The sequence below is a fragment of the Gracilinanus agilis genome, chromosome 6 (genome assembly GCF_016433145.1).
Source record: "Gracilinanus agilis isolate LMUSP501 chromosome 6, AgileGrace, whole genome shotgun sequence".
In the NCBI taxonomy this organism is placed as follows: Eukaryota; Metazoa; Chordata; class Mammalia; order Didelphimorphia; family Didelphidae; genus Gracilinanus; species Gracilinanus agilis.
In genome coordinates, this window is record NC_058135.1 from 292,228,138 (window position 1) to 292,253,447 (window position 25,310).

Genomic DNA, 25,310 nt, shown 5'->3' on the forward strand with positions numbered 1-25,310 from the left:
CCCTCCCCCCTCCTCTCTCCTCTCCCCTCCTCTCCCCTCCCTTCTCCTCTCCTCTCCCCTCCCCTCCCCACCTCCCCAGTATTTTGGGGTTGTTTCCCTGCAAAGCTAACAGAGCATTTAGCAGTCCCATTCAGCAGAAGCTTCTCCGCCTCCCCCAGACACCACCGATGGACGAGCTGCCTCCTCAGAGAGCCTCGGCTCGGTCTGTTCGTCTTCTCTGAGCTGCTGGAGATTTGGAGGCCAGAACTCGAGCTGGAAAGGTCCTTCGTGTTCATCCAGCCGGACTCCCACTTTAGACATGAGGAAAACGAGACCCAGGAATGGAAGGGACTTGCCCAGGGTCTCTCCAGAATTAAGTAGGCTACCGAGTATTAGAAAGTAGCTTCTTTGGTTTTACTCCATTCCTTTAATGTTGTCCCCGTAGGAAGGCGGCTCCTCAGACTTGCTAAATAATCTTCACTCGTATCTCTGCTTTGCAGTTGAGCACAAACATTTTGATGACTGCTTCTAGTTTACCGAAATCAGTCATTGAAGTTCTGCTTCAGACTTCCCAAGAGACGTGCCTGGCTCCTGATCCCTTCTCCCTTCCCATCATTAGGGCTCTCTATCCCCGATATCCACAGTAGAGTCAGAACCCCAGCGACAGGAGGGGAGGGGTGGGGTGGGGAGTCCTTCCTTCTTGGTTTAAATTGCCCTTTTTATTCCTTCATTAAAAGTTAGTTAGCTGTGTGACCCTGGGCAAGTCACTTGACCCCCATTGCCTACCCTTACCAATCTTCCACCTATAAGTCAATACACAGAAGTTAAGGGTTTAAAAAAAAAAAAAGTTAGTTAAAGCGGACTTTCGTGTTTGCTGCCTCATTGGATGGCAGCGTCCCTGCTCCTTCTCGTCCTGTGAGGAAGATTCTCTCACTGACCCCCCCCCCCCCCACCCTTCAACATCTACTTAGAGCCTCGATGGGTCTCAGTCTCTCCATTTGGACCGAGAGTTTCTAGAAGGCAGGAATTGTCTTTCATCCAAGGACAAAGCTCAAAGCTCAGGACAGGCACCTTTTTTAAAAAAAATAACCCTCACCTTCCATCTTAGAATCAATACTGTGTATTGGTTCCAAGGCAGAAGAGCGGTAAAGGTTAGGCAGTTCATAGTTAAGTGACTTGCCCACAGTCACTCAACTAGGAAGTGTCTGAGGCCAGATTTGAACCCAGGATCTCCTTTTTCTAGGCTTAACTCTCCATCCACTGAGCCACCCAGCTGCTCCTCGATTTTGCAATTCTTAATAAATGTTCATTGATCCAATGAGGAACCCGAAGGTGGTGTCCCTATGCCCTTTGGTGCCAAGCCAACAGTGATGCGATGGCTTTTCTCGAAATGTCTGTGTGATTGAGAAGTTCGGCTCCTCGGGGGTTAGAGTTTGCCCGTTATATTCCTATCTAAGCAGTTTACAAAGAGCAGAATCCTGCCGTGATATTTGGCCTCCTCTTTGTGGACCGGCACTTTGACTTGGCGGCGCCATCTTGTTTGCTCATATGAGTTTGGTTAACTGATCAAATCTGTGAAGCTCTGCCAAGTGTCGGGTCATGGGGTGGAGAGAGGCAGCGGGCTTGGCTGAACTTTGGCATGGGGTGTGCCGACCGTGGAGCCTTGGGGTCCCAGAAGGGTCCAGGTAGAACTTGCTCCCTCATTTCACTTAGAGAAGCTATGAAGACGTAGGAAGAGAACTCGGGACTTACGGGCAGAAATCCGAGATCCTCGTCCCATTGTTCCACCTCATAACTGGGTGGCCATCAGGGCTACTTGACAGATGGATGGAGCACCCATGATTAGCCCTTCAGTTTCTCCCTCTGTAAAATGGGATCATAGCCCGACTGGGTCGTTGTGAGGAGAGGGCTTCAGGACCCAGTACCCTAGAGGAATGTTCCCCTGGAATTCGCTTAGTTCTCCTGCCCCTTCCCTCCAAAAGCACCTTCCAGAGACACTGAATTCATTTTGGATGCACGTAGTTATTGGCACAAGGCCTCTCCTGTTAGGACGGGGCAGTCCCGCTTTTACCTTTTGAAATAAAAATCCTTCCTAGATGGATGGAGGGCCTCGTCTAGGCCAGCAAAGTACCAAGCCCTTGGCTCTAGAAACAAAGTTTATTTTTTATAATAGGAGTCAAGGGAAGAGGATAGGTGGGTTCCTAGAACTATAGATCTAATCTCCCCCCAACCTCTTTCACCTTAAGGTGAATTATTTCTTCTGCTTAAGAATTCCCTCAAGGGGCAGCTGGGTAGCTCAGTGGAAGGAGAGTCAGGCCTAGAGATGGGAGGTCCTGGGTTCAAATCTGGCCTCAGACACTTCCTAGCTGTGTGACCCTGGACAAGTCACTTGACCCCCATGGCCCACCCTGACCACTCTTCCACCAAGGAGCCAATACACAGAAGTTAAGGGTTTAAAAAAACAACCATTAAAAAATAAGAATTCACTCAAGCTACTCTAAACTCTTTCTCTCTAACTAAGACCCATAAAACCCAGCTATCCGACTCTGTGCTAACCTGATTAATATGCATTGTCAAAAAGGGATAAAGAGGAAGGACTCCCAGATGTACTTGAGCCCTTCCCAAAAGCCTGGGGTGGTTCCTAGATAAACCCAGAGTCCCGGAAGACCAAACTCGGGGCTTTACCTTCAGCGAGTGGATTTCTGACAGATGGATCTGTGAAATTAGAAAAAAACCTTGAACCCTTGGACTCCATCTCCCAGAATTCCTTTCCCTTTTTCATTTACGTGCGTCTTTACCTTATTGTTTATATAGTTCTGTAACTCCTCCCTCTCTCTCTCCTCTTCCACGTGTGTGGCTTGGGTGAGCCCCCTCTTGACTCTAGCCTTTTAGTTTCCTTTTTGCTTCAAGTTAAATTTAATAAATCTTATTAAATATAATGCTTGGAGTATTTTGGATATTAATTTTTTAAATCTAGAGATCTCAGGCAGGTCTCTGTACTTCAGGGAACAAGCGGGTCTCCTCCAATGGCAAATTCCCCAACCCTGGAATCACCCACCTTTCCCCAAGATTAGCACTTCCAAGGAATACCAGAGAAACAGCTCCTCCTTCCCAGCTGGGTAAAAGCTAGATGCCGAGCGGCAGTTACTGCCAGGAAAAACTCCCAGGATCCTCTCCTCCTTGTAGGAATCTTCTCCCAGGTTTGCGTCTAGATTCTCCTCTTTTCCTCTTAAAGATAATCCCCACTTTTCCCTCCTCCCTCCCTTCCTTCCTTCACTTTCTTGGTGGGCTTTATCCGTGCCTCGGGGCCCCCCTGCCCCGCTCCCTGGTCAGACGTCACCTGCGGCACGATGCTCCCTTCTCTCTCTGCGGTTTAACGCCACTGATAAGCCAGAGTGACCCGAGGAAACAGGGAAAGGCCTTGAGTCTGTGTAGGGGACGAGCTGATGAAGGAACCAGGGGAGGCGAGCCTGGAGGAGGTGACACTAGAGCTGCCTTCAGTGGGAAGCTTTGGGCTCGGTCTGTTTGAACCAAGATGGCACAATGAAAAGCAAAGGAGGGGATGGGAGCAGCAGACAAAGTCCTTGCAAAGGGACCAACTTAAACTCAATGAAAGGGGAAACTACTTAATAATTGCCTGTCCCAGTGTGGAAGGGACTTCCTCAAGAGTCCATGGACTTCCCCACCTTTGAGATCCTTCACTTGTCAGATATGTTATAAATCCCTTTTATAACATCTGACAGGATATATATATATATATATATATATATATATATATATCTGAGGACCATCAAAATCTCCAATCCTGTTCTTCAGGCAGCTAGCACCAGGCCTGGTGTTAGGAAGATCAGAGTTCAAATTTGACCTCAGGGTAAGTCATTTAACCACTGTTTGCCTCAGTCTCCTCATCTGTAAAATGGAGTTAATAATAGCACCTCCCTTCTGGGGTTGTCAGGAGGATCTCATGAAATACTATTTGCCAAGTACTTAGCCAGTGCCTGGCACGTGGTAAGTGCCATAGAAATAGTCACTACTGGGAGCAGCCAGGTGGCTTAGTGGTTAGACAGCTGGACCCAGAGATGGAAAGTCCTGGGTTCAAATTTGACCTCAGACACTTCCTAGCTTTGTGACCCTGGGCAAGTCACTTAACTACCAATACTTAGCTCTTACTGCTTTTCTGCCTCAGAACTGATATACGGTATTGATTCTAAGATGGAAGGTAAGGATTTTAGGAAAAAGAGCATTTGGCAGAATGCCTGGCACATAGTGGGCACTTCATAAATCCTTATTCACTCCCTTTCCCCATCCTGCACCCTCACTGATGGATCATTTCATATGAAACCACGTGGATTCAGAAGAGAAAATGGGTAGATTCCATGGAATGGATGAGGTCCATTCATTTTCGCCTTAGAAGGCTTGGGCTGGAGTCTCTCTCTTTATCCACCGTGGCACCTCCTTTGAACACGGGTAAGACTACAAGAGATCCCAGATTATTCTGGGAGTGAATGTTGGAATGAAGGAGGGGAAAGGAAGAGTGTCTGCTGTGAGCCCCTTGCCCTTTTCCTGCTGGAAGTCTCCTCTGGGTCTGTTCTGTCCCCCTGCTTGGCCCATCCTCCTGCCAGGGAATGTTGGCCAGGACACTCATGGGCTGGGTCCAGCCTCTAGCAGCTGATCTCCACTGATGGACAGCCTGTCGTCACAGGGATCCCCTTTCAGATAACCTAACACAAGTGGGGAGCCACATCGGTGGTGGCGAATGTGGGTAAGTGACCTGAGATGAATTACAGATTATCCGGGATAAAAATATATTGGTATCCCCACGATCTGACGCCTCCCCAGCAGAGGAAGGAGAAAACCCACACCGACCAGATCGGCTTTATTTCTGAAATTAAGTAAAAATCGCCATTTGGAGGGAAAGTAGGATTTGGGCCACTAAAGAGAGGTGAACTGGTCTAGGCAAAAAATATTGTACGAGGAGTTTCTTAGAAGCTGGGATGCATTTTTTAAATGAATTTTTAAGGTTTTCCCCTCAGTTATCAAGAATTTATTTCTCATTCTCATTTCCTTCCCTTCCCCCCGGGGGGAAAAAAAAGGAAAAAGAAAGTCTTTGTCCCAAATAATGTCTCATTAAATGTAACCAGGTTCCAGATGGGCCGTATCCAAAATCGTGTCTTTTTCCGTCTCGTCTATCATCAGCCCTTTGGAATTGTGGTTCATTAATGCATTGATCAGAGTTCTTTAAGTTTTTTGAAAATGTTTATTTTTTACAATGTGCCCGTCGGCTCATACACGTGTCTCCAGGCTTCTCCCATCCCTGCTTTCACCCTTGCTCACCACCCAATTCTATTCCATCCCATTCATACGGTATAACTTGTTCAGCCACTGCCCAGTGGTTAGACACGGCTTCAGTGCTTCCCCAGGGTGCTGGGGGGCCTTCCGTGATTTCTCTTAACCTTTTGAGGATACCCATGAAGTCCCTGCAGTTTCTGGCAGTTACCCCTCATGGCTACCATGTGACCATCCCATCATTTGAGCGCCTTTTCTCTAGTGTTCTCCTTTGTAATTCTTTATTTTCACATGTGGAGGCTGCTTGTGCCTTCCCTGTTTATTGTCTCTTGGGCGATTCTCAAATTCAGTTCTTCAACAACTGTTGTGTTCCATGCCTGCCGGCCCTGTGGCCAACCCACGTCACCAGAAGAATATTGGTATTCCCGCCCCGGGTCTTTGTCTCAGCTTTCATTGTACTCGACCTAACAGGTGCGGAGCGCCGTTTTTTTCTTTGTTGGAATCTGAGAAGGCACCCAGATATCGGCTTCTCGTAGAGCAGAGGGCCTCCAACCCTTTCAACTCGGTTCACCTAGTGGAGGCCGGTCTTTGGCTCCAGGGAAAAGGGAATCTCAGATCTTCAAACTGAAAAGGTCCTTCCACGTGCAATCCATACTCTCCCCTTCTACAGTGATCTGACTGAGCCAGACTTGCCCTCATGGAGCTTCTATTCTAGGAGGAAAACCAGCACGGAGCCACACACGACCCTAGCTATTTGACAAAGGCATTAGAGGGGCAAACAAAGTGTTATATGGAGGCAGAGGAGAGATCAGAGAAGACTTTCAGGAGGAAAAGGTATTTGAGGAGGTCTTTAATGATTTGTGAAGCCCTGACTGTGTGGCAGGCATTGTGCTAACCTCTTGGTATATGAGGAAAGGCAAAAACACAATCCCTGCCCTTAAGGGGCTCATGGTGGAATGGGAGAGGCAGCATAGAGATGAACAGATACAAGCAAAGTAAAAAGGAGAATAGCTTCAGAGGGGATGGATGCAGACAGAATCTCACCTGGTGGAGAAGGAGTGTGGCATCTGTGAGCACAGGGCCAACCTTGAGCAAAGGTTGCTGCTTGAGTTTATTCAGTCTTTTGTATGCCAAGATAGTGTTCAAAAGCAGCAAACGCTTAAGGAGTGCCCACTATGTGCACTGTACCAAATGCTGTGATGCCAATTGGTGGGAGCAAGAAGTGGGAATAGGGGCCAGACGGTGAAGGATAGAGAGAGAAACAAGAGCGGATCTTGGACTTAAACTCTGCATCAGTTCATACAGGTGTCCCCAGGCTTCTCTCTTGCTTAAAGCTCCAAACTATCCCATCCCATTCGTATACCATAACTTATTAAATCATTCCCTAGTGGATGGACACAGCCTCGATGCTTCCCCAGGGTGCTGGGGGTCTTCCTTGATTTCTCTTAACATTCCCAGGATACCTTAAAAATAAAGATTACCATCCTCTGCCATTTCTATTTCAAATTACTTAACCTTTCAGGCAAAACAAGAATTGTAAATATTATCCTGAATAAGTAGATGAGCCTCATTTCCCAATATGTATTTGTATCAGTTCCCTTAATTGCTTACCTAGCAAATCTTTATCAGAGATAGTTGGTGTAGTTTTTTTCAATCAATAGTTTTTCTTTTTTTACAGTTGCATTGATTTTGTTTGTGCAGAAGCTTTAAAATTTTATATTTAGAATAACTGTTTTCTTTTCTCATCTCCTTTTTGGGAGGTTGTGAATTTTTCTTCAACCTCAAATCTGAAGGATACCTCTTTGTGTTCTCCTAGGGTTATTAAAAAAATTATTGAATGACTTTTTGATCCTGCTTACCATTTAGAGTTTTCTTGCGATATGGGGTTCAAGAAACAAGGCTCCTTTGGGAGAATGTTCCTTAAAAGGTCAGACCAGGGTAGACCTGCTGACTCAGGTGGCCAGAAAACTTAGAACCTCCTTGGAAATATTCAGGCCAGACCTGAGCGATTGAAGTCACATAGGCTCCAAGCAGACATTCGTCCCGTCACAAGTAAGCTATTGGGAAGTCTTCTTTCAGACATTTTTATTTCTGCCAGATGTGTTGGGTGTTGTCAAGGTGCACTGGGATGTTTCACGAAATGGCTTTTGGAAGCTTATTTGTTTTCTCATGAAATGGACCGGCCCAGAGCCATCCTTTGCATTCCTGATTCTTTCCAAGCCTTCCAGCCAACATGTTACTAATCGGTTCCAGTAATCGCTATGGCCAGAGATCAGGAAGGGCTGTTTTCAGATTGATTCAGGAGGTCAAAGGACCTTGGAAAAAGTGGTTGGGGGAGCTTTGTTATGGATTCTCCTCATGCCAGTTTGGACTCCTATGTGGTTGGCATTTAGAAGGAGGAGAATGTCTTTAGTCCCAGAGATGATGGATCCTTGGGGGGCGTCTTTGGTTTGGATCGCTGCCTTCTAACCCTGGAAGGCTCACATCCCAGCTCTGCTGCTGACTTCCTTGGGAAGATCTCTTCCCTTCCCCGGGCCCCAGTTTCTTCATCTGTTAAATGAGGGGCTTGGATGAAATGATCCCTGAGGTCCCTTCCAGCCCCAGATCCGATGATAAACCCTGTGATCGATTGGCTTGGTGGCTCCCATTTTCTTTTGGCTGATGCCATGGGGTAGGAGCAGAGTTGGCACCTGGGAGGGCTTCCTTGGCTCCTAACTCCATGGCTCATTAGTAAAGCTCTCAAACCAGGAAGCAGAAAGCACAACTCGGAGCCTTAGAAGCCCCTGATGCATGCAGTTCAGCTCCCATGAACACAACTGGTATTTATTAAGTGTGGCTTAGATGGCCCTAGGCAGAGAGAGATGCCAGCGAGGCCAGGGATGGAGGCCCCACTCTCCAGTGTCTGGAGCCTTTTTGAAAGCTGAAGAGTTTGGAAATTCAATGAAACCCAGGGCTGAGGTCACTTTGGTTGACATATTCCTAAGTTTTCTGGCCTCCTGAGTTAGCAGGTCCGCCCCTGGCCTCCCTTTCTTAGGAGTCTCCTTCCAGAGGAGCTTTGTTTTTTTAACTATGTACCCCAAGTAACCTCAACTGAAAAGGCCATTAAATTATTTTTTTAACCTTAGGAGAATATAAGAACGCATCTTTCAGATGTGAGAAACGACTTCCCATACATAGTCTTTGAGAGTTGCCTGGGTTACAGAGAGGGTAAAGGCCAAGGGCCCAGGATCACATCGCCAGGATGTCTCAAAGGCTTTCCTTGAACCTGGGTCTTCCTGGCCCAAAGGCCAGTTCTCTCTTCCACCATGCTCTGTGTGGGGACACTCATTTTTGTTGCTGTTTTTTTAACGTCCCTCTTATTTCCCAGTGAGCCTCCCCTTCTCTCATCATGGAGCCTCCTTCTTAATGAGGTAGAGTTAAACAAAATAAATCAGTACATCGGCTACATCTTACGTCCCTTTATTCGTCCGTTCTTTGGAGGGGAAAGAGGCACGCTTTACCATGGGTCCCCCAAAGGCACCCGCTATTGATCCCTGTGGTTTTCCTATACGCTATTTTGACCGTTACATGAATTGTTCTTAGTTCCGCTTAGTTAGTATCGGCTCAAAGAAATCTTCCCAAGTTTCTCTAAATCCTTCATCCGCTGCAGAGCGAAATGAGCAGAACCAGGAGAACGTGGCACACAGAAAGTAAAACATGGTGGAACAATCCAACGGAACGGACTTTACTACTAGTCGCAATGCAGCAAGCCAGGACACTCCTGAAGGACTTATGGGAAAGAACGCTATTCCCGTTGGGAGAAAGAACTGTGGGAGCGGAAGCAAAAGCAAAACATGTGACATCACTTATCACATGTATAGATGAGGATGTGATTTGGGGTTTAGGGTTTAAAAGATGGCTCTATAGCAAAAATGAATAATATGGAAATAGGTATCAAGTGATAACATTTGTACGCCCCGGTGGAATTGCTTGTCGGCTCTGGGAGGCGGAGGGAGAGAAAATGAATCATGGAAACGTGGAAAAATAAAAATAAAAATTTAAAAAATCCTTCATTTGTGTAATTTCTGATGGTGAAATAATAGTCCATCACATTCATATACCACAATGTGTTCAGCCATCCTGTAATCAGTGGGCGCCATCTTTGCTTGCAGTTCATCCACATTTTGGTATATACAGGGATCTCTTTCTTAACTACCTTTGGGCTAGATGCTCAGCAGTTACATCGCTTGGTCCAAAAATATGCATTTTGGTGACTTTTCTCATGTAGTTCCAAATTGTCTTTCAGTACAGTTGGACCAGTCTTTTGCCTTAGTGGTCACTGGCTGTGCCTCCTTTCCATAGCTGCTTCTTTGCCAAGTTTTTTTCTGCCACCTTTTCTAGTCCGTTTACAGTAAAGTGATCATCTAAATTGTCCTCAGTTTCAGTTCTCTTGTTATCAGTGAGTTGGAGCTTTCTTTTTATGGGTTTTGATAGATTGCATTTCTTCTTTTGAAAATTTCCCATTTCTATCTATTTGGGTAATTATGCTTACATAATAATAGTCATTCTAGCTGTCCTTCCTATAGCAAGACTAGCGTTTCCAAAGGGTCCTATAGATTTTATTGTATTGATTGCCCACAAAAGGATTGGGAAATAGACTTATAGGGGCAGGTAGGTGGCTCCGTGGATGGAAGGCCAGGTCTAAATACTGGAAGTCCTGGCTTCAAATTTAGCCTTTGCCACTTCCTAGCTGTGTGACCCTGGGCAAGTCATTTAACCCTCATTGCCTGTCCCTTACCACTCTTCTGCCTTGGAACCAATACACAGTATTGATTCCAAGATGAAAGGTGAGGGTTTTTAAAGAAAAAAGAAAGAAAGGGTTATTATCCTCCACTTACAGATAAGGAAATTGAGGCTCACTGACATAATGTGATTTTCCCATGGTCACCTAGCTGGACTTGAACCCTACCTCCTATACTCATTCTGCTCCTTCCCTCTGCTTATAAGACAGCCTTCAGGACCACCCAGCCAAGGAGTCACCCTGGAGGTGAAGGCCAGCTTTTGCCGCCCTCCTTGATTTGGTGCCATTTTCCCTCAGAGGACTCAGAAACAGAGCATTGAAATGATTGCCGGGGACCCAGGCGCCATCCTTATTTTTGTTATTCTCATGTCCAAAGTCTCCTACTCCCCGTGGATTATTTGTTTCATTTCAAATGAGCCTGAAATGTGATCCAGCTGTTTGAGATTGGTGGCGCCGCATGGCTTTCATCTCATTTGTTCAAAGAGCCAAGGAGCTCAGATGTCCTCGCTGAGAACATTGGCGCTCATCTCTAAACAAACTCACACCTTATCTCTCGTTCTGCATCAGCCACTTCATTAAACTGGGTTTTGATGTTTGAATGTATTTTTATCCTCCACGGATGGTTTTTATCTCTACTTGACGCTTCCCCAGAATGACTGAGCCATGAAGTCTCCAGAGACATCAGCACCAATGTGTGTCCCCTGGTGGCATCTTGGTTGACTTCCAGAGAGTAGTGGGCATCCAGGAAAAGGACCCCCCGTGGCCACCCTTGCCCCAACCTAGAACGGCCACGGAGCCATGGCACAGGAGAATGGAATGTGAAATCATAGTCTTAAAGGCCCTGAAAGGCAACTCTTATCACAATGAGAAAACTAAGCACACAAGTGGCTTGCCAGGGTCACATGTGTACTAAGTTATTTTATTGTTGCTGTTCAGTAATTTCAGTCATGTCTGGATCTTTGTGATTCCTTTTGGGGTTTTCTCTCTCTTTTTTTTTTAATTATTGTGTTAACAATTGCATGTAACAACATAAATTTCCACATAAGTTTTCTAAAGTTATATGATCAAATTTATCTCCCTCCTACCTCTTCTCCTTCCTGGTGCTAGCAGGAGATTCAATCTGGGTTATGCATGTAAACATAGAAAACATATTTCCATATTATTCATTTTTGTAAATGAATAATCTTAAAATACCCAAACCCCAAATCCTCCATCCAAATAAACAAGTGAAAAATCGCATGCTCCCATCTACATTCTGACTCCAATAGTTCTTTCTCTGGAAGTGGATGACATTCCATCTCATGAGTCCCCCAAATTGGCCTGGATCATTGTATTGCTGATAGTAGCTGAGTCTATCACATTTGATTGTTCTGCAACATTGCAGTTACTGTGTACAATGTTCTCCCGGTTCTGCTCATTTCACTCTGCATCAGTTCACGTAGGTCTTTCGAGCTCTTTCTTAAATTACCCTGCCCATCATTCCTTATAGCACGATAGTATCCCATCACTCTCATTTACCACAATTGTGTTGAGTCATTTCCCAGTCGATGGACGTCCCCTCAATTTCCAGTTCTTTGCCACCACAAAAAGAGTAGCTATAAATATTTCTGCACAAGTAGGTCCATCTCCTTTTTAAAAATCTCTTTGGAATGCAGACCTAGTAGTGGTATGATTGTATCCAAAGGTATGGATTCTTTTATAGCCCTTTGGGCATAGTTCCAAATTGCCCACCAGAATGGTTGAATCAGTTCAGAACTCCACCAGCAATGCATTAACGTCCAGATTTTGACATATCCACTGTCATCTTGGCCAATCTGATAGGTCCGAAGTGATACCTCAGAGTTGTTTTGATTTTCATTTCTCTAATCAAGAGTGAGTGTGAAAGCGAATTTAAAACTCTTTGTTTATTTTAAGTTAATCAAGAATCTGAAGTACCCCTCCTTTCACACTTACTTAGTGTGAGCCTTTTACTAGAAAAAGTTCACATCCCCAAAGACCACAAGCAGTGTGGTTTGGGCATTGCCAGGCAAATTGGGAGAGTATAATTGGTTCCTGTGAAGTGATGTGGAAAAACTGCTTATAAAAAGGCAGCCCAAAGATTCCTGAAGAGGTATTTTGGGGAATTTGGCTGAAGAGGAGGCTTTTTCTACTATTCATTCTGTGCCTCACGTTGCGAAGATACATTTGGCATGGTGAGTCAGGCTGAAGGAAGAGGCTTAAAACTGGAAGACCCTTGTTGAAGAGGCTACCTGACTTCCACATGGAGATTGGAGATGAGAGATTGGAGATCATGGAGATGTTACTTTTTCCAAGCAGCTGAATTTCTTCAGGGGGCACTGCTTGTGGTCTTTGTGGGTGTGAACTTTTTCTAGTAAAAGGCTCTTACTAAGTGTGAAAGGAGGAGTCCTTCAAATTCTTGATTGATTAACTTAAAATAAACAAAGAGAGTTTTAAATTCTCTTTCACAATCCCCCCTGTGATTCTACTGGGAGGCGAGCATGTTGAAATTTCCCATATTTACATGTCAGTCTCCTCAATGAATCATTTCACATAACTAGCTGATATATCTCTAAAAGTATTCTCTTGCTAGATGTGCATACAATATTGCATTTTCTAAGAGGAAGTTACAATAGCTGAAGATAATAGGGAAATAAAAGAGGAAGAGAGCAAAACCAATGATTATTAGTAGGCACATTGACAAAAGCCAATTGGGGGCAACCCCCTTTGGCATAAGAGTTTACATTCAAAATAAATGTGTTCAACCCCCTTTAGTTCAATTCACTACATCCCAGAGTTCATTCTGGATCTTCTGATGCAGAGTATGGTTTCCACAGGCTTCTTTATGGCTCATTCTTTAAAAGAGTTCACTTTCTTGATTCGGGGAGTTAGCGAGCTTCTTTTCCTGAAATTTCTCTCAGAAAAAAATTTTTAATCTTGGATTTTATGAAAATTATGCAGAATTTAGAATATTTTTATATTGATAGCTTTGATAGATTTTGATTAAGCATGCATAACTGAATCAAACTGCTTGGTGCTAGTGGAGGGCATCCCCACCAGGAGACTCCCCTTACCTCATGCCCACCATCTTAAAATGGCCTTTTCCTTTGTCCTTTTATTTTCTAGGTGATCAATATTGATGGCACAAAGAGAAGAACCCTCCTGGAAGACAAACTTCCCCATATATTTGGCTTCACTTTGTTGGGGGACTACATCTATTGGACGGACTGGCAAAGGCGAAGCATCGAACGGGTCCACAAGGTCAAGGCAAATCGAGACATCATCATCGACCAGCTGCCTGACCTGATGGGCCTGAAAGCAGTGAATGTCGCCAAGGTCATCGGTGAGAAGGACAGGAGGCGGGAGGCAGAGGTCAGGAAGTGGGGTAGATGTGGTCTTCAGGTTGGTTAAATGGGCGTACCACTGGTGGTTAGCACTGCCGGGGGGACCTCGCTTGAGGATGATTTGGAGAGGAGCCTGATCTTTTCTCCTTCTAGGTGCAATAGCTTTCTCTTTAAACCTTGGGAAGAAGGGAAGAGGAGGGGAGACAAAAGGCTCTTCCTTATCAGAAATTTTTAACCCAGATCCTAGATTTATTTACATTTAATTTAATAATTATTTTATCTTGGAGCACTATGGGAAAATGGAATTCGCTTTGTTCCCATTTTTGCCCTTTGGTTTCCTGTGCAAACTCAATGTGTGAAAATTCAGGTCGAAACAGAAAAATATAATCCAGGATTCAGGCATCCTTCATTCTTCTTGAGGAGGTCAGGAAGCCTGTCCTGTAGGCATCAAAAGACATTCATTAAGGGGGCAGCTGGGTAGCTCAGTGGATTGAGAGTCAGGCCTAGAGACAGGAGGTCCTAGGTTCAAACCCGGCCTCAGCCACTTCCCAGCTGTGTGACCCTGGGCAAGTCACTTGACCCCCATTGCCCACCCTTACCAATCTTCCACCTATGAGACAATACACCGAAGTACAAGGGTTAAAAAAAAAAAAAAGACATTCATTAAGCTCATACAGCGTGCCTGGCACTCTGCTAAGAGCTTGGCACATGAAGAAAAGCAAAAAGTCTCTCCTTGCTCTCAAGGGGCTCCTATGCAAGGAAAATGATAGGCTTAAAGATGGCATCTGGGACCGTGGATAGAGGAGACTCCTGGGAGGAGATTCCTTCTGCTAAATGAAGGTGGCACTTCTTGGCCTGTTCAGGGGTTGCCTAGAGCACAGGGACGTTCGGGGACTTGGTCACAGCCACATAGGCAGGATGGGTCAGAGATAGGACTGGAACTCAGGGCTTCTTGGTTTCAAGGCCAATTCTCTGTCCCCTCCACCAGGTTCTCTTTCTTGAGTAAAATGAACAAAATTAAAATTAGGTTCAAAATGGTACATTATCTGTTGACATGATATATCCATGGGCAAAGGCACCCACCTGGGCCATTTGTCCATTTGTCCATTTGTTCATTTGTGCATTCATTCACTTACATTTTAAAAAGATCCCTTACCTTCTGTCTTAGACTCTATCCTGTCTATTGGTTCCAAGGCAAAAGAGTGACAAGGGCTAGGCAGTGGGGGTGAAGTGACTTACCCAGGGTCACCCAGCTAGGAAGTACATTTGTCCACTTTAGCCAGGGCACAGGCAAGGCTGTCTCTGCTCATGGCGGAAGGCTGGCCTGTCGGGAATGATGGGACGAAGTCTGGTTTTTTGAGGATTTGGACTTGAGTTGAAACCGGGTTTTAGTAGATTCGGGAGTATTGGCCGGCCGGCCTGAAGCAATCCAGCCAAACACCGTCCACTTTATCAACATCACTGAGTCTTTGGTCCCAGGCCACTGAGCTTTGGGAACTCGAGTCAGTGATGGAGCAGAGGCAGGACTCTGGGCACGGGACGGGGCCTGGATTTGAGCCCAGCGTTTCCCGTCAGCCAGGAGGGCCACCCCGACCGCTGAAGGTCCTTGAGGACCCCCCAAGGTCCTTGGGCCCGTGGCAGTGTTTCTTTGGGGGGGGCCTGCACGTAAAGGCCGGCGGCTTATTTTCAGGCACCAACCCATGTGCGGAGAAGAATGGCGGCTGCAGCCACCTCTGCTTCTTCACGCCCCACGCGACCAAGTGCGGCTGCCCCATCGGCCTGGAGCTTTTGAACGACCTGCAGACCTGCATCATCCCCGAAGCCTTTCTGGTCTTCACCAGCCGAGCCGCCATCCACAGGATCTCCCTGGAGACCAACAATAACGACGTGGCCATCCCGCTGACCGGCGTCAAGGAGGCCTCGGCCCTGGACTTTGACGTCTCCAACAATCACATCTACTGGACGGACGTCAGCCTGAAGGTGCGGCCCTTTGTGGGTCCCCCCCCCCGCCCGGGGCTTCTGCCCGAACGTCCAGAGGCTGACCGGAAGGAGGGTTTGGGGCAATCGGGGAAGCTCTGAGGGACAGGATTGGGGGGACGGAGGGGCCAAGTGGGGGGCTGACCCTTCTGAGTCTCAGGCTCCGCCCCAGCTGCTCCTTAAAAGGCCAGTTTCAGGGAACAGACAAGAATCCCTCCCGATGACCCCGTTTGCTGCCTCTTAATCAGAGGTTCTTCCCCTGTTTTCGTGTCCTGGACCCCCCGGCAGCAGTGCAGGGAAGCTTTCTCAGCCCTGGGTTTTTAAATGCATTAAATAAAATACAGAAGGTGATAAGGGAAGCCCACTAGATTTAGATGAGACAATTTAAAAGAATGTTTTTAACCCTTTGCCTTATCGCTTATTGTCTTAGAATCAATGCTGGATATCAGTTCCAAGGCAGAAGAGCAATGAGGGATAGGCCATGGGGGTTAAGTGACTTGCTCAGGGTCATGCAGCTAGAAAGCGTCTGAGGGTTAGATTTGAACCCAGGACCTCCTGTCTCTAGGCCTGATTCTCTACCCACTGAGCTATCCTAGCTACCCCCCTAACAATGACCAAAATTGTAAAAACCAAGAAGTTCCTGGGCCCCAGTTTAAGGATCTCTGCTCTAAATGGATTCTTAGAGTTGCTTCAGATTTCAGAAGAGCCTTCGTTCTTCCCAAATATTCCTCCCATCCGATCCCACCCACCAGCTTTACTCCCCCCAAGGCCAAGGCTTAGCCCAACCCTCACAGGGACCACCAAGGTGGGTCGGGAAGGCTGGAGTGGAGAGACTTCTGGGCTTGGATTTGAATCCTGCCTTGGCCATTTACTGCCCATGTGACCTCGGCCACGTCCCTCCTGGTCTTTGTCTATAACGAGGGGGCTGGACTCGCTGGGCTTTAAGGTCAAGGCTGGCCCTGGGTCCCTGAGCCCCTAACCTGGGTGACCGTGTGTATTTGGGCCCCTGCTCTTTGGGCACCACGTTTTTCCGGGCTTAGTTTCCTTCCAAGACCTGCCCGTGTTACTTTCTAGATTTCCTGACATGCTCCTGTGAGGGGCTCCCACCCTGCCTGCCCTGGGGGTCCCAGAGACGGAGCGCCCAGCGTCTCCTTTGCCCCTGGGAGGTGGAGGCTCCTTTCCAGGCACTGGGGCGGCCCCGAGCCGCAGGAAGGCTTCCGGGCTTGTGTAGGCACCGTTCCCAGAATGATCTCTGTCTCTCTCCGGCCTTGCAGACCATCAGCCGGGCCTACATGAACGGGAGCTCCGTGGAGCACGTCATCCAGTTTGGCCTCGATTACCCCGAGGGCATGGCTGTGGACTGGATGGGGAGGAACCTCTACTGGGCAGACACGGGCACCAATCGCATCGAGGTGGCTCGCCTGGATGGCCAGTACAGGCAGGTTCTGGTGTGGAAGGACCTCGACAACCCCCGGTCTTTGGCCTTGGATCCCACCAAAGGGTAAGGAGTGCCCGGAGTGGTGCCTGGAGTGGTGCCAGGAGTGGTGCCCGGAGTGGTGCCAGGAGTGGTGCCCGGAGTGGTGCCTGGAGTGGTGCTGGGTGGGGGGCGGAGGAGGGGGCGGGGGAGGGGGCAGAGGCCTTCTACATCCTCATAACGAATTCATTTTCATTTTAATAATGAGGACCTGGCAAATAGCAACAAACATCAACATGTCCCAATACAAAGAAGAAAGAAGGAGGCTTGGCATGAGGCTGTCAATCTGTGCTGAATAGCTTGTTTTATAAAGGATATCATACATGTAATAGGCCCTGCCCTATCCCCAATTGGAGCCTCCTTCTGGATTCGAACTCAGGTCTTCCTGACTCTGGCACCAATGTTCCATGCATTGTAGGGCCTTGGGCCCAGGGCCATTGTCTCCCCATTTCCAGAAGGGACAGACCAATGACGGTCCTGACTGGAACAGAAAAGAAGAAAAAATGAATGAGGCCTGGGCAGAGGCTCAACAGATGACAGGAGTCCAAAAGCTCCTGCCTTAATCCACAGCACTAAGGCAGCTTTTCTAAATACCCCACATACAGGGCAGCTGGATGGCTCAGTGGGTAGGGCACCAGGCCTAGAGGTGGGAGGTCTTGGGTTCAAATCTGACCTCTGACACTTGCTAGCTGGGCGACCCTGGGCAAGTCACTTGACCCCCATTGCCTAGCCCTTTCCACTCTTCTGCCTTGGAACCAATACATGGTTTGATTCTAAGATGGAAGGTGAGGGTTATTAAAAACAAAAACAAAAAAATAACTCACCTAGTTACGCTGAAGGTCCCTTATTGCCCTGGAATGTGTGCTTGTTCTCTCTGTCTCTCTCTCTTCCTATCTCTCTCTCTGTCTCCCCTTTTCCCTCTGTCTCTATCTCTGTCTCTCTTTCCCCTTTTCCCTCTCCCTCTCTATCTCTTTCCCTCTCTTCTTCTTCCCCCTCTCTCCCTCCTTCTCTCTCTGTTTCTCTCTTGTCTCTCCCTCCCTTCCTGCCTCTCTCCCTCTCTCTCTCTCTCTCTCTCTCTCTCTCTCTCTCTCTCTCTCCCCCTCTGTCTCTTCCTCTCTCTCTGTCTCTCTCCCCCTCCCCCACCTCTCCTTCTCCTTTTATTATACCTTTTAAAAGTTGCTGATTTTCCTTCTGGCCCCATTTCAGGTACCTCTACTGGACAGAGTGGGGCGGTAAGCCCAGGATCGTCCGGGCCTACATGGATGGAACTAACAGCATCACTCTGGTGGACAAAGTGGGTCGGGCCAACGACTTGACCATTGACTATGCCGACCAGAGGCTTTATTGGACTGATCTGGACACCAACATGATTGAGTCCTCAAACATGCTGGGTATGAACGTAATTAACCCTGTTGCCCCGATGCCCTGGCAGCAGAGGGGACGGTCCATGGCATCCCCAGCCAGTGTGTGCAGGGCAGAGGAGATGAACCCAGCCAGACGGGTTCTGGATCCACTCCGGGTTGAGGGTTCCAGTGGGGAAAGAGAAATAAACAACTTAAGTCTTGGCTTGTTCAACTAGACCAGCATGAGTTGGGCGCCTTCTGTGTGCCAGGCTCTGGGTGATGTAGCGGGGGGCACCCAGAATGGAAGTGGCCATCCCTGCCCTCCAAGGGCTTACGTTCTCCTGGGGAAAGGCAGCATGTACCCAGAGGAGGAAATATCAGCAAAGGAAACTCAGGGGCAGTGTGGTCCAGTGGAAAGAGCCCATGGTTTGGAGTCAAGGGATCAAGGTTCAAATCTTCTCTTTCCCCCTCGGCCGAGGGTTCCTCCTCTGTCAAAGGAGGGGTTTCCTGCCCCTGCCAGCTCTAGGTGGCATGCGCCTGCAGCCCTAATTTCAAGAGACAGAGGGCACTGATAATTAGGGGGGGATGATGGGGGTATCAGGAGAGGCCTCGCATACGGGATGCCTGGTGAAGTGGGGCTTTGGGGAAAGGTCGGATAGCTCTGGAACGTTGACCATGCCTTTGCAAATCCCCATTCAGCATCTCCCGACTCCCTTCCTTGGGAACAGGCCGTGTCCAAGCCTGATTCTAACGTGGAGGCCATTTGTGATGATGGAGCCTCCCGAGACCCCTGAGGGTGAGGGCCAGCCCAGCCTGAAGCCTTGTGGAGTAGTGAGAGCAGGCCAGCCCTGCCGGGGTCACACAGAGAGAGAATGGGCACGTGTCCATCACAACCGTCCAGTTCTCCCTCTCAAAAAAAAAAAAAAAAAAGGAATCAGACAGGGCATCGGAGTGAACAACAAGTCTTCCCCTTCTTGTCTTGGCTTTGAGAACTCTCTCCCCGGTACAGGGTCCAAGGGATACTGATGGCCTGGGAGTGGCCCTGGGTGGCAGTGAGGTCTCTGCCTTCCTCTCCTTTGTCCCGCCAGAGAACGGACAAACAGCGAGCCTCCTGGCTTTCCCTCCCTGGGCTTGCCTTGGTCCGGAGCCCTCCAAGATGAGGAAAGCCCTTTACTGCTGCAACTCTATCCTTCTCTGAATGTCAGCCATTCCTGCAGTCCCTGAGAGTCTGGGTGACTGTCCAGGGACAGAGTCCGTGGTGGGGCCTGACCCGAGCCTTCCTGGAGCCAGACTCAGCTTTCTTGTCTATGGTTCCAGGCAAGGAGGTCCTCCTCAGCTCAGGCCCCCAGTGGCTTCAGCTTAGATGGCAGGGACACCCTCTCAGACTGGACCCTCTGGACACTGACGCCTTCTTGTCTTAGCTGGGAAAGCCCCCAGGGTCCTGCCCGTCTCTGATGATGTGGGGTCCATCAAGGTGGCAGTTCAAAGAATGGCTGCTTTGATTCAGTTCAAGTCTTTGGGTGCAAGACACGGGGCCAGCTATCGGGAAAAGAGTCCGTGGGTTCCTGCCCTGGGGGCCTCCCCTCTGCTTGGGGAGGGGGTGCAAGGCATTTGCAGGTGTAAAAGGGATGCTCGAAGGGACTGGCATCCTGGCATTTGTTGTGTACCCTTAGCCCTGACTGGCATCTTAGAGCCACAGGAGCCTCTCCCTGCAGTCCTCAAATGGGAATCAGCCTCCTAGCCCCCACCAGGCCTAGATGACTGTGCTTAGGAATTGTGGAGGCTGACCCCCATGGATGCTGTTGCTGAACCCCAAGTCCCCTTTCCTTCCCTTCATTCTGTTGTGTGTCCTTTTAAAGGCCAGGTGGGTGTTTCAGTGGATAGAACACCAGGTTTAGAGACAGATGACTTGAGTTCAAATCTGGCCTCAGACACGTCCCAGCTGTGTGACCCTGGACAAGTCACTTATTCCCTTCACCTAGCCCTTGCCCTATTTCTGACTTAGAAATTGATAGTAAGACAGAAGGTAAGGGTTTTCTTTTGGCAAAAAAGAAAAGGAAAGCAAAATGTTATTGAAATCTTTTTAAATTTAATGGAGGCCCAATGAAGGGCCTCTGCGCTTGAATTTCCTCTCCTCTCTCTCTTTTCTGCTTCATCATGCCTTAGGAGGAGCTGAAGTTTTAATAACATTAAGGTTTGAAGTGAGCACCAGCTCCCCACTCACAGGTTCTGAGTTCAGATCTCTCTGATGCTTACCACTTGTGTGACTTTGTATTCCTTTTTGTCCTATTTATTTTTCTCCATATATCTATTAACTCAATTTTTCTAAGATTTCATTTACCTCTCTTATCTCTTTCTTATTTATTTTTTGGTTTGATTTATCTAGATCTGATAGGGGAAGGTTCAGGTCTCCTACTAGTATAGTTTTATTATCTATTTCCTCTTTGAGCTCTGCCAGTTTCTCCTTTAGAAATTTAGATGTTATACCATTTGGTACATACATGATGAGTACTGCTATTTCTTCATTGTTTATACTGCCTTTTATCAGGATATAATTACCTTCCCAATCTCTTTTAACCAGATCTATTTTTACTTTGGCTTTGTCAGAAATCATGATTGCCACTCCTGCCTTCTTTTTCCCAGTTGAAGCCCAATAGATTTTGCTCCAGCCTTTTATTTTTACTCTATGTATGTCTACCTGTCTCATGTGTGTTTCTTGAAGACAACATATGTTAGGATTTTGGTTTCTAATCCACTCTGCTATTTGCTTCCGTTTTATGGGTGAGTTCATCCCATTCACATTCAGAGTTATAATTATCAACTGTGTATTCCCAGACATTTTGATTCTCTCTCCTCATCCTGTCCTTTCTTCTTTCACTATTTCCTTCTATACCAGTGTTTTGTTTTTAAACAGTTCCCCAATCCCCTCCCTAATTGTACTTCCCTTTCTCCCCACTCCCTTCTTATTCCCCTCTTATTACTCTTTAAAGCTCCGCCATCTCTCCGTCCCCCCCTGCCCTCTCCCTTCCTAGTGTTGCTTCCCTCTCTACCAGTCCGTTTGTTACCTTTCTACTTTTCTATAGGGCATGAATCAATTCTCTGCTCCAATGGATCTGATTGTTCTTCCCTCTTTAAGTTAATTTCAGTGCACTTAAGAATTTAAGTATTTCCTTTCTCCAACCTCTTTATCCTTCCATTGTAATTGGTCTTCTCCCCTGTTTGCCCCACGCACTTCTTTATGGAATATAAATTTACTCCATTTTGTCTGTTTTCCCATTTCTCTTAATATTATGTCCTTTTTTTTTTTACCTCTAGTAATACACACACACACACACACACACACACACACACATATATACATACATACATATATCTTGACATTTCATCCTATACAGTTTGTCCCTGTTCCCTCTAAATGTACTTCTTCTATCTACCCTGTTAATAATAAGTTTTAAGAGTTACCAATATCTTCTTTTCTTTTAGGGATATAAGTCAATTGAGCTTATTGGGTCCCTTAAAGAAAAGGGTTTTTTTTTGTTTGTTTTTCTCCCCCCGCCCCACTCTCTTAATTACATTATGGTGTTTCTCTTGAGTTCTGTGTTTGAGCAGCAAACTCTCTGTTTAAGTCCGGTTTTTTCTTTATGAAAGTTTGAAAGTCTTTAATTTTGTTGAATGACCATCCTTTCCCCTGTAAGAATATAATCAGTTTTGCTGAATAGGTAATTCTTGGTAGTAGACCTAGTTCTCTTGCTTTCTGAAATATTATATTCCATGCCTTCTGGTCCTTCAATGTAGATGCAGCCAGATCCTGTGTTATCCTAACTGTGGTTCCCCCTTGTGTGACTTTGGATGAGTCACCCATCATCTCAGAGGCTCAGTTTCCTCCTCTTGGTGAGATTAGGCTAGACGACCCCTCAGGTTCTTTCATCCCCCAACGTGGGAGTTGAGCTATGACCTGCGATCCTTTCATCATATGAGGTAGGGCTGCCATTCTCCCCATTTTATGGATGAGGAAACTGAGTCCCAGGTTCAGTGACTTTAGTTGTCAAGTACAGAGGCAGCATTTGAGCCCACATCTCTCCTGACTCTGCTCTATGCTCTTCCCTGAGCCACACTGGTGGTTGTTGGAATAAGCCAGCTAGCGCGGCATGAGAATCAGGAACCCACCTGAACTGGTGGGCTCTCACCCAAGGGTGGCTCAGGGGTCTCTCATGAGCAGCCTCCATGGATTTAGCACCGCTGTCTTCCACTGGGGCTGGTCAGTGACTCTCCCCGTTGATGCTCGGCCGGGTACCAGATGTTTGCGGCTGTTGGGAGTGTGACTGATGTGTGGGGGCAGCGCACTAACTCTGGGGCACCCGAGAGTGACAGCCAGCCCTGATGTTTTAGTGTCTGAGGTCTCATCCTCCTGAAACCCTGTCCAAGGTCCTGGGGCCCCAGAGCAGTGTCAGACTGAGCCGTGGCCGTTCCTTCCATGGTCCAAGGGGCCCTTCCTCTTGGGCTGATGATATTCTTTTCCCCCAACTTGTGGGCAAAAATGCCTGAGTGCGGAGTCGGGGATAGGATTCAGGAGAATGGGAGTAGATGCACAGGAGACTGGCAGGAGAACCGGATTCCTGGCCATCTGAGAGGTCTGCCCTCCTTGGACAGTGGCCTTGGGTGGGGTTTGATCAGTCCAAGAAGCCGGGCATCAGAGGTGGAAAAGAATGGAGATATTTGGGAGCCATCGGAGTCCCTCCCTCTGCCTCGCTGGGCTACAGCAACCGCCTTTTGCTCTCCATCTCTGTCCTGTCCCTCGAACCCGCGTTGGGCTGTTCCCTTCTTGACCGCCTCTCCTTGTTACCGAGTATTTCCTTATTTCTGGGGGCATTTCCTCGGCGTGGCTCTGACTGCTAACACGATGCACGTTTAAACCTTCAGGGCAGGAGCGGATCATCATTGCCGACGACCTCCCGCACCCCTTTGGACTGACTCAGTACAGTGACTACATCTACTGGACCGACTGGAACCTCCACAGTATCGAGAGAGCGGATAAGGTCAACGGCAAGAACCGGACCCTGATTCAGGGACATCTGGACTTCGTCATGGACATTCTGGTCTTCCACTCTTCCCGCCAGGACGGTCTGAATGACTGTGTCCAGAACAACGGGCACTGCGGGCAGCTGTGCCTGGCCATCCCCAATGGTTTCAGATGCGGATGTGCGACCCATTATACGCTGGATCCAAACCACCGGAACTGCAGCTGTATGTGCCTGGGACCCTCCTCTGTCCAATCTCGCCAAGAATCAGCCGCCCCGGGGTTAGGAGCCTGGGAGGGGGATTGGCGACTTGCCTCCTTACGGGGGTGGCACGCTGGCTTGAGTTGATGAGTGGGCTCAGCCATTCACGGAGGGCATTAAGCACCTCCTGTGTGCCGGGCCCTGGGCTGGGCACTGGGGGCACAGACGAAACTAGACTAGAACAAATCAGGATTTTTCTTCAGTCCGTGTTTGAGAGCAGGAAGTGTCCCTAGAATTCCGAAATCCCGAGCATTCATCAAAACGGGATTTCCCCACGGGGTGCCATCCCTCACGTCTCAGAATCTCCCGAGCCAGAAAAGGGACCGTCAGAGTCTCGGCGAGGGATTGAGGGGAGTCGGGTGTTACAGTCAGTGTATCTCGAGGTGGAAAAGTAACCCTCCGATCCTGGAGACGAGAATCGGAGCTCCGGACGGGAACCGTGAGGGGGGCCTCGCGGGCAATGGGCAGAGCACCCAGGAGACCCCCTGGAGCTGGGCAAGGGGGCTGCCTCTTGGCATCCATTCATGTCTTTCTGGTGCCTTGAAATGAGGCGGAAGCTTGCCTGGCACCCCAGCGTAGAAGCAGCGCCCGGAGCCCGGCTTTGCCTCCCTTTACTTAGCATTTCTCCTTTCTGCTCCCCACTTCAGCGCCTACATCCTTCCTGCTGTTTAGTCAGAAGTGCGCCATCAGCCGCATGATTCCGGATGACCAACACAGCCCGGACGTGGTCCTCCCTCTGCACGGCTTGAGGAACGTGAAAGCCATCGATTACGACCCGCTGGACAAGTTCATCTACTGGGTGGACGGGCGCCAGAACATCAAGAGGGCCAAAGATGACGGGACCCAGGCAAGTGTGCTGATGGGGTGCTGGGGAGGGTGGGGGGGAGGGGAGGGGGGCGTCTGTCCACGTCCGTCTTCCCCAGAGCCAGAGTCCTGGTTTCTCTGGAGGGATGGGGAGGAGGAGGGAGGGGGCGGATGATAAGGCTGCTGCCAGCTAGCATTCAGAGGGCACCAGAGGCAGGAAGACTCACCTTCCTACATCCAAATCTGGCCTCAGACTCTTCCTAGCTCGGTGACCCTGCGTAAGTCACTTCCCTCTGTCTGCCTCAGGTTCCTCATCTGGAAAACAAATAGGAGAAGGAATTGGCCAACCACTCCAGTATCTTTCCCCAAAAACCCTAAATAGAGTCATGAAGAGTTGGACATGATTAAAAAAAACACGACCCAACAACAAATTAAGATTTGTAAATAATAATATAATAATACAATATAATATTATAATAACATTATAATATAATAATTATAACATAATATATATTATACATAATAGATAATATAATGATGTAATAAAATAATAATAAAAACTTACTTTATTTAATAAATATTAAATTTAATAGTTATAGTTTATATTCTATTTATAAATTAGTAATAAAAACTTATTTTATCCTCACATTGACCCTGGGAGGCAGGAGCTATTATGAACCCCATTTTGCAGATGGAGAAGCTGTGGCAGACAGAGGTTAAGTGACTTGTCCAGGGCCACCTAGCTAGTAGGTGTGAGACTGGCTTCCTGACTTCAGGTCAGGCGCTCCATGCCCTATGGAGTCCTCTGGCGATTCTGCCAACGCGAGAAGAGCTTCCTGGCTCCGTTGGTGCTTTCCCTGCCATGCTGCCCGGCTCCCCCAGATCTAAGGGCTCGTTAGGAGTATGTGGCCAGGCGTGAGCCTCACCGTGGTTCCCAAGGCTTCTCGGCACTAGTCTTGGTGGCAGCCATGCCCACCTGCATGGCTCTTCAGCCAGCCCCCAACCTACCCCGAATTCTGCCTCTGACTACCATGACGGAGTGAATCG

The 25,310-nt window shown here is 47.9% G+C and overlaps 1 protein-coding gene across 1 annotated transcript in view; it reads left to right on the top strand.

The window, feature by feature from the left end:
- The window catches only part of LRP5 (LDL receptor related protein 5), a 130,889-nt gene that overhangs the window by 84,978 nt on the left and 20,601 nt on the right, over positions 1-25,310 (top strand). Inside the window, exons 8-13 of the mRNA XM_044682058.1 lie at positions 13,169-13,385; positions 15,077-15,366; positions 16,638-16,864; positions 18,044-18,228; positions 23,101-23,424; positions 24,107-24,323. Of these exons, the coding sequence (XP_044537993.1) occupies positions 13,169-13,385; positions 15,077-15,366; positions 16,638-16,864; positions 18,044-18,228; positions 23,101-23,424; positions 24,107-24,323 (1,460 nt within the window). The remainder of the gene's footprint in view (positions 1-13,168; positions 13,386-15,076; positions 15,367-16,637; positions 16,865-18,043; positions 18,229-23,100; positions 23,425-24,106; positions 24,324-25,310) is intronic.